The sequence below is a fragment of the Enoplosus armatus genome, chromosome 5, assembly GCF_043641665.1.
Source record: "Enoplosus armatus isolate fEnoArm2 chromosome 5, fEnoArm2.hap1, whole genome shotgun sequence".
Classification (NCBI taxonomy): domain Eukaryota; kingdom Metazoa; phylum Chordata; class Actinopteri; order Centrarchiformes; family Enoplosidae; genus Enoplosus; species Enoplosus armatus.
In genome coordinates, this window is record NC_092184.1 from 6,520,438 (window position 1) to 6,536,625 (window position 16,188).

The 16,188-nt window shown below is 41.4% G+C and overlaps 1 protein-coding gene across 3 annotated transcripts; it reads left to right on the forward strand.

Annotated features, from left to right (window-relative positions):
* The first annotated feature begins 4,763 nt into the window (after positions 1 to 4,763).
* prdm10 (PR domain containing 10) lies at positions 4,764 to 14,856 on the forward strand. 3 transcript variants are annotated; one of them, XM_070905512.1, is made up of 23 exons: positions 4,764 to 4,860; positions 5,247 to 5,408; positions 5,723 to 5,782; positions 5,872 to 5,976; positions 6,234 to 6,408; positions 7,084 to 7,325; positions 7,665 to 7,865; positions 8,448 to 8,520; positions 8,641 to 8,758; positions 8,857 to 8,977; positions 9,267 to 9,536; positions 9,670 to 9,681; positions 9,893 to 10,237; positions 10,759 to 10,914; positions 11,015 to 11,194; positions 11,274 to 11,384; positions 11,522 to 11,722; positions 11,868 to 12,011; positions 12,241 to 12,411; positions 13,059 to 13,196; positions 13,295 to 13,487; positions 13,577 to 13,674; positions 14,104 to 14,856. In XM_070905512.1, exons 1-23 carry the CDS (start codon positions 4,789 to 4,791, stop codon positions 14,290 to 14,292), a joined length of 3,537 nt encoding a protein of 1,178 aa, XP_070761613.1. In that variant the 5' UTR covers positions 4,764 to 4,788; the 3' UTR covers positions 14,293 to 14,856. The 3 variants fall into 3 exon arrangements, with proteins under 3 accessions (XP_070761613.1, XP_070761612.1, XP_070761614.1); XM_070905511.1 differs by lacking the exon at positions 9,670 to 9,681; XM_070905513.1 differs by lacking the exons at positions 5,723 to 5,782; positions 5,872 to 5,976; positions 9,670 to 9,681.
* Positions 14,857 to 16,188: the final 1,332 nt, after the last annotated feature.

Consider the following 16,188-nt stretch of genomic DNA (forward strand, 5'->3'; position numbering starts at 1 on the left):
TGACAAACAGTCCAAAACTCAAAGATATTCAGTTTATTATGATACAAAACAGAGAAAGGCAGAAAACCCTCACATTGGAGAAACTTTCACTTTTGATACTTAATTTACTGTTAATATTTCTATACTGTAACATTTTGAATGCAGGACTTTTACTTATAATGGAGTGTTTTTATAATGTGGTATTTAAGTAAAGATTCTGAATATTTCTTCCACCACACAAAGATGACAAAGATAAGCAGAACGATGCACGCTGCACTCTGGATGGTGATATGTCCGACAGCCCTTAAAGTAGCAGAACCACCACATTGCATACAAGAACATCAAGAGGTGTCTTTGAGAAGAGTGCATTCAAATGGCTCCCTTCAGGAAAGAAACTCATTTGATAACACATTTTTGTGAATTAGGTGTCTCTTCTATCATTGTTTATATGTAAACATATTCTAGATTTTATGTGGAGAAAGACAAAGAAAACTATCCAACTAAAGGAACATTTTTCTTTGGCAACATCATTTCTTTATCCAGTAGGTTGTATTAGTAGTGAAATTCCACACATACACACGCTCAAACACTGACTTACTCATTGACTTCCATTAATTAATTTCCTGGAGACTTACCCTTACCCTTAACCTAAACAGAACCTTATTCTAACCTTAAACCAGGTCTTCTTCTCTAAAATTTTACGATTTATGTTATGGGGACTTGTGTTTTGTCCCCAAAAGGAAGGTGAGTCCCCACAATGTGACTGTGTAAACATATTTACAACATGAGTAATACACACTATCAAACACACCATCAGGTTGGTGATTTGATTACGTTGTCCCCAACTCAATTCTTTTCTTCCTAGATTGTCATTTGTACTTTGTTCTGACGGCTTATTGAAAAAACACATCATGTAAATTTGATCTTTGCTTCAGGCGGGGCACTCAGAGTGGTTATTCATTTTTGAAACATCAGCCATTGGACGTGTTTGAACAAGTTGGATTTGTGCATTTTAAATCTAATCTTGGGACGTGTCAATTTGATCCCAAGTTACCTCAGTAAAAAAGGCCTCTGGAAAAAACAGAGCGGATAATTAACTTTCTGTTTTAGCTACCCGGGTAACAGAGGTCCAGTGAGAATAGGTCAAACTGGAGTGCTACTTCGCCTTTTCTTTGTCTAAAGGAAACAAGTAGAATGGAGTATGGTGCTTGTTTTTATTTACTTCATATTTTGAAGGTATCCAACACCACTTTTTTCTCAGCAGAGCCTTGAGTAGCTGCAAATTGATCCCAAACAAACATAATGTGATGTGAGTAAAATTAGTGTCCACAATATTCATTGCAAGGGTGTATTATCATAGGAACTTCCCTTAGTCATTGAATACTCTAGTCTAAGATGCATTTTCAGGTAGGACAATATGGGAAGTGATTAATGTGTTTTGAAACTTTTGAATACAGTTAAATTCTTTGACCTCATTTGGTTATGCTTCAGGATAAGGCTAGTCTGATAATAAGACTTAAGTGCAATTTATTACTTCATTTTCACTTTCATATTTGAATCGCTGAAACAATCATGGCCCATCAAGAGGCAACTAAAGCCACAGGGACTACATTACTGTGTGTTTAGTGGTCCTACCAGCTTCATAAGGGACTTTGTCAACATTATGAGTCAATGTTATTTTCAATATGAGGTCTGTATTGTCAACCAGACTACTACAAGCAACAGAACACTCTTACATGCTCTCACACAGTCATTTTCCGTTTAATCTTCTTTATCTGTTTTTATACAGGCACACTTCTTTGTTGGTTTACTGTCCTCTTATCATTCATCATGAGTGCATAATCATGACTGTTCACTATAAAGTGTCGTAGGGATGACGTATTTTTGTAGGCCAACCCGAAAGTTTGCATCGCCCTGGTTCCCTCGACAAAAAACCAATGGGATTTTTCCATGGGATTCTGGATTATTGCAGAAAATAAACTCCATGGCAAACTAAAGTGTACGATACTTCCACGTTTTGTTCGGCAACATAATATTCACAAATTAACTTCTAAGATAATATATATATATATATATATATATATATATATATATATATATATATTATCTTATATATATATATATATATATATATATATATATTATCTTATATATATATATATATATATATATATAGAGAGAGAGAGAGATAAACAGATAGATATAGAGTATAAACACAACGAGACTGTAAAGGCGGACTAGTGAGTAGATGACTTTCCGTGTTCGGTATCATGAGTCTCATTTAGCCACTTGTTAGCAACCGCCTTTTTTTCAGACACGTAAAAGCTTCAAAATTCACGAGTGGGGTATCTACTGGCGTATTTTATGTCGTAAAACAAAACGTGTAAACCTCTTCAACTGGTGTTACCCACAGCCCTTATTTCAGGCATTTAACCAAAAGCCCATTGAATTCGAGACGAGGGAACCGGAAGTGTAAAAATAATAACTAATTTCCGAGTTTTAGGACTCCTTCCTGCAGCACTCTATTGAGTCTGTCTTGACCACCTGGTGGAGGGATGCTGTAGTTACTCACAGTGACCATTAGAATTAAAATGGTAATGAATCAATCTCTCAACTACTTCCGTTTATTTGGGTTTATTTTAATTTGAAAGTATTTACCGGAAATGTGCTCTTTTACCCATGTCTGCATTGACGCAACTTTAACAAATTGCATATTGCCGTTCGTCAATATGACCACTTGAGGGCAGTAAAGACGCCCCTTACGAACTGATTGAAGAATTGGCTATTTGAAAATCGCCTCGGTGTTGAAAGGAACGACCTAAAACGTCTTTGGTCACTGGACTTGTTTATGTTGATTGAGATTTTCTGTATAAAATTCTCTTGATAAATTATACGGCTGTTAATAAATTGCACTGCATGGTGCAGGGCTTTATATCGTAAGATTAATGTGTACATTATTAATACAAATACGATTAGTTCCAACATAATTATTTATCCTCAATGATACTTCTAATGAATAGAAATAATCAGTATTAAGATATGTAATATTCCCACTGAAGAATGTGCAGTTGCAGCCTATAAACTGTGACCACTGTAGAACAATTATTACACAATCATCGGATTGACCGTTTGTTTTGTGCGATTGCTTCAGTTTGGCCATTGTATTTTGAAAGTATTTACCAAGTATTGGCAAAGTGTAATGTCTGCATTGACGCTAACACTTGAAGAACTTAATGTTGCAGTTTCATATACATGTATATATAGAATGAAGCACAGCAGTAAATAACCTCTTGGGACAACAGGTTTAACTCAATTGGATGACTTCGGTATTTAATTTTTCTGATTGGCTGTACTAAAATAGATCATTAAGTTATAACCACGATTACTAAAAATGTCGGCGGTAACATCGTTGACCGTTTCAACATATTATTATTTAATTGCGACGAGTATGCAAACTCTTGCGTGAAGATAATGTTTTAAAATATCCTAAATTGCTTTTGCTCCTGAGTAAATAACCACCAATCATGAGCCACGCTGCCGCGTGTTGCTAGGCAGATTATGGTAATATATGCAATGCAGCCATCTCTGCAGCTACCATTCTGAGGTAAGAACAACTTGTACGCTTTACACAAAATGTAAGAAAACCAGGAATTGCTGCACGACCAGTTCTGTGGCTCGACTGCTCGGTAGCCTTTCTGTTAATATAAATTAAATGTACGGGTTGTTTTCGCGCATTTGTACCAGTAAAAAATACATATTTTTCTTTGGGTCTCTTCGGATGTGGTTGTTGTTGTTAGTCCCACCCAAAATGGAGCCCGTTCTTCCTTGTTCACAGTAGACTTGAAGGGCTGGGCTCAACTAGAATGGGGGGACGGGTGGGTCTACCCAAATAATTCGGGCTTTTACCGCTTCAAAACCACCTTTGTTAAAAATCGCAGAATATGGTCTACGTCCTGGGGCCTGACTAGTTATATTTGGCTCCGAGGTCGGCCTTACATTGGGACTATATGGCCGTAATGCTAATGTTGCGGTGCAGTAAATGCCCGGGTTTCTATAGCGCTGGTTTTTGTGGTATGGTCCAGTTGGGACCGAGAACCTGCGGGGTTAAAATAGGGGGGAATTGAATTTATTATTGATTATACCAACTAGATTTGTGAATGAGCTGACAGAGTCGTGAATTTTTATGGTGGCTCTTATGTCGACATGCGGTTGTATTTAGCCCGTTTGTCGGGCGGCCTCGTGAGCAAACGTTGACCGCGTTTTCCCTCGTACCCCCGCTGAGAGTCTTGTGTGACCGCTCTGTACTCTACGTGACATGCTGGTTCATTTTGGCTCGCATGTTCTGTCAGCCAAGCGAAACTGTGTCTGAAGACCCAAATGTCTGTTGCAGATGGCACATGGGGTTGAATTCAGTGTCCCTTTGCTCAGAGGTGGCTGCTGCAGTGCCTCATTGTTGCAGCCAAGTAGCTTTTCCCTACACAGTCGTGTCGACATAATATGAATATTAAGCTCCATCATCCTTTCATGACATTACCTCACACCATGTACACATTTCTACAGCAAACCCACCTTTGATTAAAATCTCACAATGTACATTTTTGAGATGATACATAAAAACATCTATCTCAAATTCATATTAAAATCCAAAACCAGCCATATTTTACTTGGGTATTATCTATTATCACCTTGTTGCAATATTATTATTAAAATCCCAATCCTCTTGCGTGTGTGCATTACAGGCATCCCTGGCTGTCTCCAGAGTGAAGTGATAGGTGACGTGGTTGGCAACAGGCCTGGCACCGTGCTGCCATGGAGACCAAGCAGGAACCCTCTGCTGTGTGGAGTCAGGCTGCTAACAATGATTCAAGCAACGGCACACAGGTCTGCTGTCCTGTCTGAACTGTCTCTGAACTGCTGTATTAGATTAATAAGCAATAGATAAGGGTGCAATACATCACCTCAGAGGACAATTTAAGTATCTCACAATTTGTCTTTCGCACTCACCAGATAGGGAAACTCACTTCTGTCCATTGACCCTAGTTTTATAGATTTAGCTAATAGAATTAGTGAGATTTTAGTAAGTAGTGATTCCTCAAAGGACTTGAGGAAGACAGAAACTCATCATTTGTTCAACACCCATATATACTTTGTGTAGTTTGCTTTTAAGCAAGTTAATGGAGGATTAATGGGTGGTGAGTCATGGTCAGAAAGTGTAATAATGCTGCAGGTGGTTCAAAGCCTTTGTGTCTTGTGCATGCATGTTGCAGGTGCATTTTGAAGGCGGCACAGTGGCCCAGATAGTGTACAGTGGAGATCAGGCGGACCGAGGACAGCAGCAGGTGGTTTACACAGCAGACGGGAACTCTTATACCTCTGTTGAGTCTGCAGAACATACGCTGGTCTACATACACCCTGCAGATGGCACTCAGGTAAGAAGGGATCTTATTTAGAGCAGAGATGCATGTTGCTGACATGTTAAGCATTTAGATGACACTTGTAATTAGAACAACGTGCATTGATGGGCAGGTGGGGTTCAGTATGGACGCAGTGGCAAGATACATAGTGTTGCGCTGAAGCTATGACTCTGCCTTTTATGGGAAAGTCATTCTTGACCACATATTTGGAACATTTTACAAAAACCAGTATTAACAATTTCAAGAGTTTCAATTTAATATGTAAAAATTGTAATAGCACTTGGGCCTGCAAGATGTGCTCACATCGCTGCATTAAACTTTTCTTTCAGACTGTATTTGCTGATCAGCCACAAGTGGCTTACATTCAGCAGGATGGTACAACTCAACAGGTGAGTGGACCATGTACTGTCATGTCATGACCTTGCTGTGTACCAGCTGGTTTTTATTGAATCTTAATGCAATGTAATCTCATTCGTAGGTCACAGTTTTGCTGCCCAGTGGACAGAACATGAATGCTGCTAATCTGCATGTTCTCAGTAATGTAGCAGAGGCTCCCCAAGCTATCCTGGAGCCAGTTTCCCAGGTGAGGACACAAGGAAATAGTATTTGTCAATTCTTGTTTTAACACACTTGATGGCATACAGTAGGGAAACATGGGCACAAATGGTTTCATGATGCATTTATACAATGATAGCAAAAGCATTGTTATTGTTATATTTATTTTTCCTTTTTAGTGTAGATTTTTGTTGCATTGTTACACGTGAACAAGATCAGGTTAACACTTGTCAGTGTTAACAGTTGAGTGAGTATTAACTCTGTGAAATGATCAAACACACACAGGAGCAGCTGTCTGTGTCCAACTCGCTCCCCTCCATGGCTGACATGGCGGACCCCCCCACCAGTCCGCTCGGGGCCACAGACTCCACAGACGATTCTGACGAAGACGAGGATGAAGACTCTGAGATGGACGACTGGGAACCTCGTGAGGCTCAATCATTCAACCCTCACAGCCTCTGTGAGTGACGTCCTCCGCAGTTACAACACAGTCGTCTGGTCTGTCAGGAGTCTTACTCGCTCATGATGACCGTCTACTTAAAACACTCATCTCACTGACTTGGCATCGACCAGCCAGTATTTCTTTTGCTGCACATAACTTAAAGTTGTAATGTAGAACATTTGAACATACAAAAAACTAAGATAAGAATACTGCTGCCTTTTGGCTGACCTTCTGATCTAGATCTGCACTACAAACATGTTATAATTTTCTTTCAAGTCATGTAACAAATCTGCCAATGGGTCATGGTAAATGAACATATTGCTAATGGCAATCAACTTGTCAATTATCTTGAAATAAGTGGAGAGACTAGCACTGTTCCAAGTTACTGCCACTTATTCAATTACATTTTTACATTTCTCGAAAATTAATTTAGCTCATTGAAATCACAGTTATGTCCTGTGGCTGTGGACGCTTTTAGTAGATTCCCATAGAGTGAAATCAACAATTCTGGGACATTTTCTCAACAATAATTTAAAATGAAAAGCTTCATAGTGGTAGTGTTTGTCGCAGAGCTGTTGTACTGGATTGTGCAGGTCTTCATAATCTGTTTACCTTTTGTGTTTTAAGAAAGCCTCTTTTGTATCTGTTGTGGTGATTCTATCTGATTGATTTCTCCTTTTTGTGGCCTCTCAGGGTGTGAGGAGTGTAATAATGCCAACCCCTCTGTGTGTCTGAAGCACGGCCCTGTGCACCCCATCCCCAACCGGCCGGTGATGTCCAAGGCCCGGGCCAGTCTGCCTCTGGTCCTCTACATCGATCGCTTCCTGGGCGGGGTGTTCTCCAAGAGACGCATCCCAAAGCGCACACAGTTTGGTCCGGTGGAGGGACCCCTGGTTCCTCAGAACGAACTACAGGAACACTACATTCATCTGAAAGTAAATCAGCGCTCTACATGACTAATTTCACCAATTACATCCATCTTCTGTGTCAAGAAGAGTATCTCATTGTACCTGAAAACTCGTATCCTTGTCTCACTTTGGTGTAAAGTAATCACAGAGTTGTGAAACTATTGCTATTCAAACGGACAGAAGCAATTATGGCAACATTGGTAATTATTGTGTTCTAACAAAGAAACAAAAAAGGAAATATATTTTTGTGAATAAGAATGTTTTATAGGAAAGTGCTGGGTCAGTAAGAATCGAAGAAAACATTTTGTGCAGTCAAAGGTTGCACTCTTTCAATCTGATCTCTAATCTGCTTTTTGCTTGTCTCAGCTGTGCATGCTTGATGCAGAGAAAGATGGAGAGAAGTCTGATGACATGTGGTTGGACCTTTCTGATGAGGACAGCTGTAACTGGATGATGTTTGTGAGACCTGCTCAGAACCACCTGGAGCAGAACCTGGTGGCCTATCAGTACGGCTCAGAGATATTTTACACAACCATCAAGAACATCCAACCAAAACAAGAGCTCAAGGTCAGTCCTGTGTGGTGCACAGGAGTTGTTTTTGTTTTAACAATGACACCACTCATGCAGACTAAGAGCAGAACCAAATGAGAAAGAGTGAACTCTTCAGGCTGCTTCTTCTGTAGTGGATCCCGAATGACGATAGGCCAGCTTGAAGTCCAAGCAACCAATGAACAGCATGGTCAGGCTTGCACAGGTGGAAACTAATCACCTGGTTATCACCTGGAGAGAAACTGAAGGGAGAGAGAAAGACAACAGACACTTTGCCCCTGCCTGTATAACAGTTGTGTATACAGTATGCTCATTTGTCCTGCTTCATACGTTTCCACTGCGTGCACAAAGTGACAAAGTTTTCACTCCTGTATGCTACCTGCCCAGCATCAAACAGCAGACAGGCAAAGTTAGCGACTAGCTGGTGAGGAAATTCAGTTCAGGCCAGTCAAAAGCCGAACATCTAGAAGCTTAAGAGACAGATGTATTTCTCAGGAGGTGGTGGAAACAAGCCAGAGCTGAAAGGAGAGTGAGTCAGTCCCAGTAAATATCTGAATGAGCCGTTGCAGTTTGTGTTTTTAATGATATTTCCTTCTGCAGGTGTGGTATGCGGCATCATATGCAGAGTTTGTCAATCAGAAGATCCACGATGTTACAGAAGAAGAGAGAAAAGGCGAGTCTCTGCACACAATGCTGACTTTGCTTAATATCAACACCATGTGTCCCATTACAAACTATCACAACAGTAGTAGGGGTTAGTAGTAGTGGTCCTCACTGTCTGTTGTTCCTTCAGTGCTCCGGGAGCAAGAGAAGAACTGGCCTTGTTATGAGTGTAACCGCCGCTTTGTGAGCTCTGAACAACTGCAGCAGCATCTCAACATGCATGACGACAAGTTAAACTCTGTTACCAAGTAAAACCTTTTTTTTGTCACCTTATTTTATACCTTCTCTTTCATTTCGACCTCAGTAGAGCTCATATGGCCTGTTCGCTGTCTCTTTCCTCTCTCAGATCCAGAGGCCGGGGTCGAGGAAGAGGCAGGAGGAGGTTTGGGACAGGAAGAAGACCAGGACGCCCACCTAAATTTATTCGTTTGGATCCACCAGTAGACAGCGGTGGGGACAAGACAACAGTAAGGGACACATTAATTATCTGTAATGAAATTATTGTTGTTTGCAGTCCTAGTGCATATAATATTAGATTCAAAATTAAAATTAAATTAATTTATACAGTTATCAGCAAAGTAATAATACAGAAGCAAGTATTAACTGGAAATGTATTCATGAGGGTTGTCAAAAAGGATTTAATCATAAATAAAATGAGCAACACAAGATTAAAGTGTTTATGAAATATGCTACTGAATTACTTGAGCCAATGACAAATTATTTTAATTACCAATTTCCAATGATCTTTTTAATCAGGAGATGCTGGAGTTGACGGAGAAGCCGCTGGAGGAGCTAGCGGAGGGAGCTCAGAATGGGCTGAAGGTGGTGGAGATGGAGCCCGAGGTGGAGGCTGCGACTGAGGCAGAGGGCCAGCTTATACCTCCTGCAGGGGAACCGGTCCCAGAGTCTGTTACCCCTCCCACCAACACAGATCTGCCAGTTCCAGTTAAGGAGGACCCGGCACAGAGCAGCCAATCAGACGCCCACCTCACATCTCAGGACATGCGCCGTGCCAAGAGGATACGGGTAAGATTGGAGACTCTGTGTGTTCACTGAAATGCAACAGTGTCTTAGATAGTTTGTAATTTCGGTGTCATAGTGGCCACGATGTGCTTCACAACAGTGTGTCTCTCTTTCTCAATGCGTGCGTCCCTCAAAGATGGATGTGCAGGTAGGTGAGACCTGAGTGATGGCAGAAAAACATGAGGTTCCAAGATTCCTTTTGTTGTTTTCCATGGTGTTAATGTTCATGTGACATTTCAGGATATGCACTCTCCATTTCATCTATCAGCTTCTTCCCATGTCTCAACAGATTCATGTCAGAAAACACTGTTGGGTTGTGTTCTGCTAGCAGCTCCTCTCTTCTCTCTTTTGCATCTCAGAACGCAGCGCTGCAGCACCTTTTCATCAGGAAGAGTTTCCGGCCTTTTAAATGCACCCACTGTGGCAAGGCCTTCCGGGACAAAGACAAGCTGGATCAGCACCTGCGGGTCCATGGCCGGGATGCCTACGCCTTTTCCTGCCACATTTGCAGCAAGAGCTTCATGAGTGACTCAGCCCTGGAAGACCATCTGCTGGTGCACACGGAGAATCGCTCCTACTCTTGTCTCTTATGCCCAGAAACCTTTGAAAGGCTGGACCTGCTCAAGGACCATGTAGGGGTACATGCTGTGGACGGCTGCTTCACCTGTCCTTCCTGCAAGAAGACGTTCACTGACTTCATCCAGGTTAGTAATAAATGTCTCTTGCAGGGTGATACAGCTAAATGGGGTTTGTTAGACATTATAAACGTCATTGTCAAAACCCTTTTAGCTCTTTAAAACACTGTAATTCAAGTTCAGGGAGCGAATCCACAGTCGCACAGTTCATCTACATATTCATCCCAATCAAGGCGATGTAGCCAAAAATATTTGGGGGAGCAAATGGAAGGTGATTTGGCCAGTTAGAGCCAAGCACCAAGACTCCACCGGTTGCAAACAGAAGTCCGATTGTATAGAAGTGTATCAAAGAATTACCCTACTTCTCACTTGATTTATTACCTCAGTAAACTGTTTCCTAATGAGTTTATGGTCTCAATCGCTAGTTTCAAGTCTTCTTCAATACAGCATGATGTTCATTTTGTAAATGGTGGTCCCAGGGTATGCTTTACGGCGCGGTGCCTACGTCCACTTCTTTTATTCAGTCTATGGTTAATCTAAGCAACAGTCTGGTTTAAAATAGTAAATTGACCCAATGTTCTCTTCCTCAGGTGAAGAAGCATATCCGCTGCTTCCATTCAGAGAAGATCTTCCAGTGCCCAGACTGTGAAAAGGCCTTCTGCCGGCCAGACAAGCTGCGTTTGCACATGTTGCGGCACTCTGACCGCAAGGACTTCCTGTGCTCAACATGTGGCAAACAATTCAAGGTAAGATAAATAGGGAGCATCGAGAGATGACAATTGGTCATGTTAGTTTATAGATATGTGAGTTCTTATGTGATAATTATCTTCTTTTTGTGACATTAAGAGGAAGGATAAGCTGCGGGAGCACATGCAGCGCATGCACAATCCCGACAGAGAGGCCAAGAAGGCTGACCGAATCCACCGCTCCAAAACCCTCAAGCTGAAGATGCCCACCACTGACTTCGAGAGCTTCATGTTCAAATGCAGAGTGTGCATGATGGGGTTCAGACGCAGAGGGATGCTGGTGAGCAAGAACTCACAGAGAGCTTTTTATTTGCTAATATTGAATTCCAGTACACTCAGCTTAATTTTTCTGGTTACAGGTCAATCATTTGTCCAAGCGCCACCCAGAGATGCGTATTGATGATGTGCCTGAGCTAACGCTGCCAATTATCAAGCCCAACAGGGACTACTTCTGCCAGTATTGTGACAAGGTTTGTTTTTCCCATCCTGTCACAGGGAGCTTTGTCAAGACTTGTCATTGTTATTATTTATTTAATGATTCCAGAGTGCAGCATGAGCTTTCAGTTTGATCTCAATGAGTCCATCTGATGGACTGATCTCTGTGCAGGTGTATAAGAGTGCCAGTAAGAGGAAAGCCCACATACTGAAGAACCACCCCGGGGCAGAATTGCCTCCCAGCATCCGCAAGTTGCGTCCGGCTGCTCCCGGTGAGCCAGACCCAATGTTGAGCACACACACCCAGCTGACTGGCACCATCGCCACTGCACCGGTCTGTTGCCCACACTGTGCCAAACAGTACAGCAGCAAGGTTAGTATGAAGCTCTGTCAAAGAAGGTACTGCACCTCATTGGAAATCTGTATAAACATTTATACAGAGACTGACTCCAGCTTTGAGTTTGCAGTAATTATGCTATGACCACCAACTGATAACTTTCTGTGTGCTTGTATCTCAGACTAAGATGGTTCAGCACATCAGGAAGAAGCATCCAGAGTTTGCTCAACTCGCCAACACGATCCAGACTCCTCTGACTACAGCTGTGATCAGTAGTGCTCCTGCAGTCATCAGTGCAGATGGTACCACAGCTGAGGCTGTAGTGGTAAGAAATATTTACATCACATACACGTACGCGCAGTAGATTTCTGTTCCGAGGTGTCACATGAAAATGAGTATTTCATAAACAAAAAACAGTGCAAATGAATATAAATGTAGAAAACTGAACTCCGTACAGCAGAAGCAATAAAAAATGACAGACAGAAGGAAAGAAGAAAGAAAGGTCAACTAATATACACCAGATATTATAACTGTATGATTTATTTTCTCCACAGACCACAGATTTGCTGACCCAAGCCATGACGGAGCTTTCTCAAACACTGACCACAGACTACCGCACAGCGCAGGGAGACTACCAGAGGATCCAGTACATCCCTGTGTCTCAGGCGGGAGGCAGCCTGTCCCAGCCGCAACACATTCAGCTGCAGGTGGTGCAGGTGGCTCCGGTAAGATCCAGGATCTGATCTAGGACCTAGATTTGTTTTTTGTTTTTATTTAATTTCTATGTATCCTGGGGAAGCTTAGCATCTCAACAACATCCTGCCGCACAATCACAGTTACACACTTTGACATTTGGGAGCTGCTCTGTATGAACACAACTAAGTAGAGCTAAAACAATTAGTCAATTAACCGATTAGTTGATTGCAAGAAAATGAATCGGCAACTATTTTGATAGTTGATTGTTAAGTGAAAATGCCATTCTCCAGCTTCTCATATTTGCTGCCTTTCTCTGTTTTATATCACTGTAAAGTGAATGTCTTTGAGTTTGAGACTGCTGGTCGGGCAAAACGAACAATCTGAATGTGTCACTTTGGGCTCTGGGAATTTGCGATGAGCTTCTTTCCACTATTTTCTGATGTTTTATAGGTTTGGTAGGATGTAAAATAACCACCAGCCATTATGAAAGTTCTGGGAAATTTTGGCATGTTGCTTTGAAACATTTCAGCAGGTAAACTACCTCTGCTGTATACCTTTACATCCTGCTGTATTTTGAACAATGGAAGTAGCTTGTTGTGTTTGGCAATATTTATCCTGCGGTGGATTGTGGTAAATTTTCTGAAACAGTAACAAGTTTTTTCTCTGTGTTTCACAGGCTTCCTCCCCACATTCCCAGCACCCGACAGTAGATGTGAGCCAGCTGCATGACCCTCATGGCTACAGCCAGCACTCCATCCAGGTACAACACATCCAGGTCACTGAGCCCTCAGGCGCTGGACAAGGTGCCACCCAGGTAAGTCCTCATTACTCTGACTCTTCATAATGTTAAGCTTGAAATACAGTACTTGAAATACAATACCTATATACGACCATCTCTTCACTCTCTCTAAGGTCACAGGTCAGCCTCTCAGCCCCACCTCCCAGCAGCCTAGTCAGGAGCTGAGCCCCACCCAGCTGACCCCCGTGACTTTAGCTCAGAGCCACACTCTGCAGACCAGCAGCACCCAGCAGCAGCAGCAGCAGCAACAGCAGGGGACCGTGCAGCACGCTTACATACCCGGGAACTGGAACTACCGAGGCTACTGTGAGTCACATACAGACTCTGTAAGATTTGTTGGCTCTATACTGTATGATTGCCTGTCAGGTTAACATGTAAACCTTTTACTGTTGCAGCATCTGAGATCCAGATGATGGCTCTACCTCACGCGCAGTATGTGATAGCTGAGGCCAGCACACCTGTATCTGGAGTCAACAGTAACCAGGTGAAAACGGTGAGTGAATGCTGTCTGATACCTGTTGGATGAAAATGACCAGTATGTTCGGCCGTGGTTCAGTTTCTTTTTTTCCCCACACGTTTTTATAAGTAAGACTCACACAGTGTCCCACATCCTGACAAAAGATCAAATGCTACACGGCACATGAATATACAGTAAAAAAAAATAAGATGGTTGGTGCACAGCAGAAGCATTTTGGATTCTTAAGTTATTGTTAAAATAAGATGTATATAGCTTTTGATCACATGATGTGGCTCCTCTATATGAATCTGTCTTGAAATGCGTTGTTTGCTGTTCCTGCACTTGTTAAAATTAACTTGTAATAAATTATTGTTGCTCTGCATACTCATCTTTAAAAAGATGTGAGTTACATCCTAGACAATAAAAAAAATAAGTGAGCTGAACGTTCTCATCCCTGTCCTGCAGACACACTATGTTATCTCCGAGGGTCAGACTGAGCTGGAGGCCAAGCAAACTGTTCCTCAAAACACAAGCCAGACCCACACTGAACATCTGGAGCAGCAGCCGACCAATCAGCAGCCCACCACGCAGTACATCATCACCACAACCACCAATGGCAGCGGCACTAGTGAAGTTCACATCACAAAACCCTGAACTGTACAGAGATGAACTCTGCGAACCCAGCACAGACCCACTGACTGATCCTGCATGAAGACCTCAGCAGCTTGTACGCACATAAATGAACAAACACGTCATATGCACATGGATACGGACTTATGTACATACTCAGCTAAAGTGGGGATGAACCAATAACCAGCACAGTTTTATGTGTCTGTATGTGTTAAGATGTTGAATGAGCTGAGAAAATAAAGATAGTCGAGAGAAAAATGCAAAGTTTTGATTTTGAACAGAATATATAAACAACACAAACATTTTCATTGAAACTGCTTAAAACAGGGACATTATATCATTATACCAAATATCACGTTTGTAAAGTATGGTGAATGAAAGCGGTCATTTTAAGATCTTGCTGTGTGAGTTATTAGAGTCTGAAGTGGTGGAAAAGCTCTGTTGCTCATACAGATTTGAGTGCCCATTTTACATATTTATAAAGTTACAGACATTTCTTAAAGTATTGTATTTGTAAATGAAAGTCTGGAAAGAAATACAGAACTGAAATATATACCCTATAGTTGGCCTTCCATAACAGGTCATTATGTTTTTTCCCAACACACCCTCTGTTGTATTGTATGATACCATATTTTGCTGATATCTGATATCTGTCTGTCTCAGACATCTGTTTTTATTTACACGCTGGATTCATTTCCCAAACGTATTTTTGTTTGTCATCGTCACAACAACATGTTTTTGTAGTAAAATTCAGAAAAGCAGACATAATCAAGTCCACTATTCCAAGACTGACTGAATGCTACCAAAGGCTTTTGGTGTCAGTTATGAATGTTTTGTTTTTGACATATCATCACAGACTGAATAGTACCAGAAAACTATACTTGAAGAGTAACTTAGCTCCAGGCTTAAAAGCGGTGTTTCACTGCCCTCTCTGGTTGAAAGTCTGTTTCACCTCTGATGGTATGATTGGATGTGGTCAGAAATGCGCTTTGTTACACCTGTAACCACACCCACACAGTGATGTCAAGGGGTCCTGGAGTACACCTGTACATCACTGCAGCAAGACAAGAAGTTAAACCACTGGAGGTCAGAAAAGAACAAGAATTTCAGGGGGGTTTAAGTTGCTCTTTTAAAAAAGAACAACATGCATTTTCAGTTTGAGTTTTTTTTTTCAGTTTCAAGGTTACTTTTGAAACCACAGCAACACAGCAGCCAGCAAACAGGTAGAAAGACCTTACAGGTCGTTATATAGACGCTTGAAACCAAATGCGAAATGTGTTTTCCTCAATTACACACTTTTGATGACAAATGACTAAAGTTAAACTTATTTGGTTATAACATGAAGTGTTACAATTAGAAATGGAACAGCATCACAGCTTTGCAACTGAACAGCTTAGGAGCTCAACATACAGTGTTCAAGTGTGATACGGGCTTATTCCACTGTATTCATCTGTTTGTTATCCCACAAAAAATATTGCATAGTATTTTAAGGTAAAAGCCAGTGAGAGATATTGTCACTCAGCATGTCTTATATTTCCTTTGCAGTAAATTGAGAGATGAGAATGTAACTCGGTAGCAGGCTTTCAAACCTTGTGATAGCAATCAGCCATCCTACTGAAGTGTTCACGAGCAAGGCATGTGCTGAAATGATCTTCCAGCACAAGTGTTAAAGTACTTCTGGTACTTCCCCATGATGACAACACAGGTCAATGAATTAAGGCCATTGTAAAATGTTGTTAATGTGCCCATTGTTTATATTGTTCTATGACAATAGACTTGTACAATGTAAAATATAGCAGGAATATTATGAAGGTTTGTGTACAGAGATTCCTATTGTTGCAGGTGATTTTGTCTTTTTGTCCATGTGTTGAGAAATTAAATTATTTTATATCTGTACATTGTGTTTTCGGTTCACTTCAT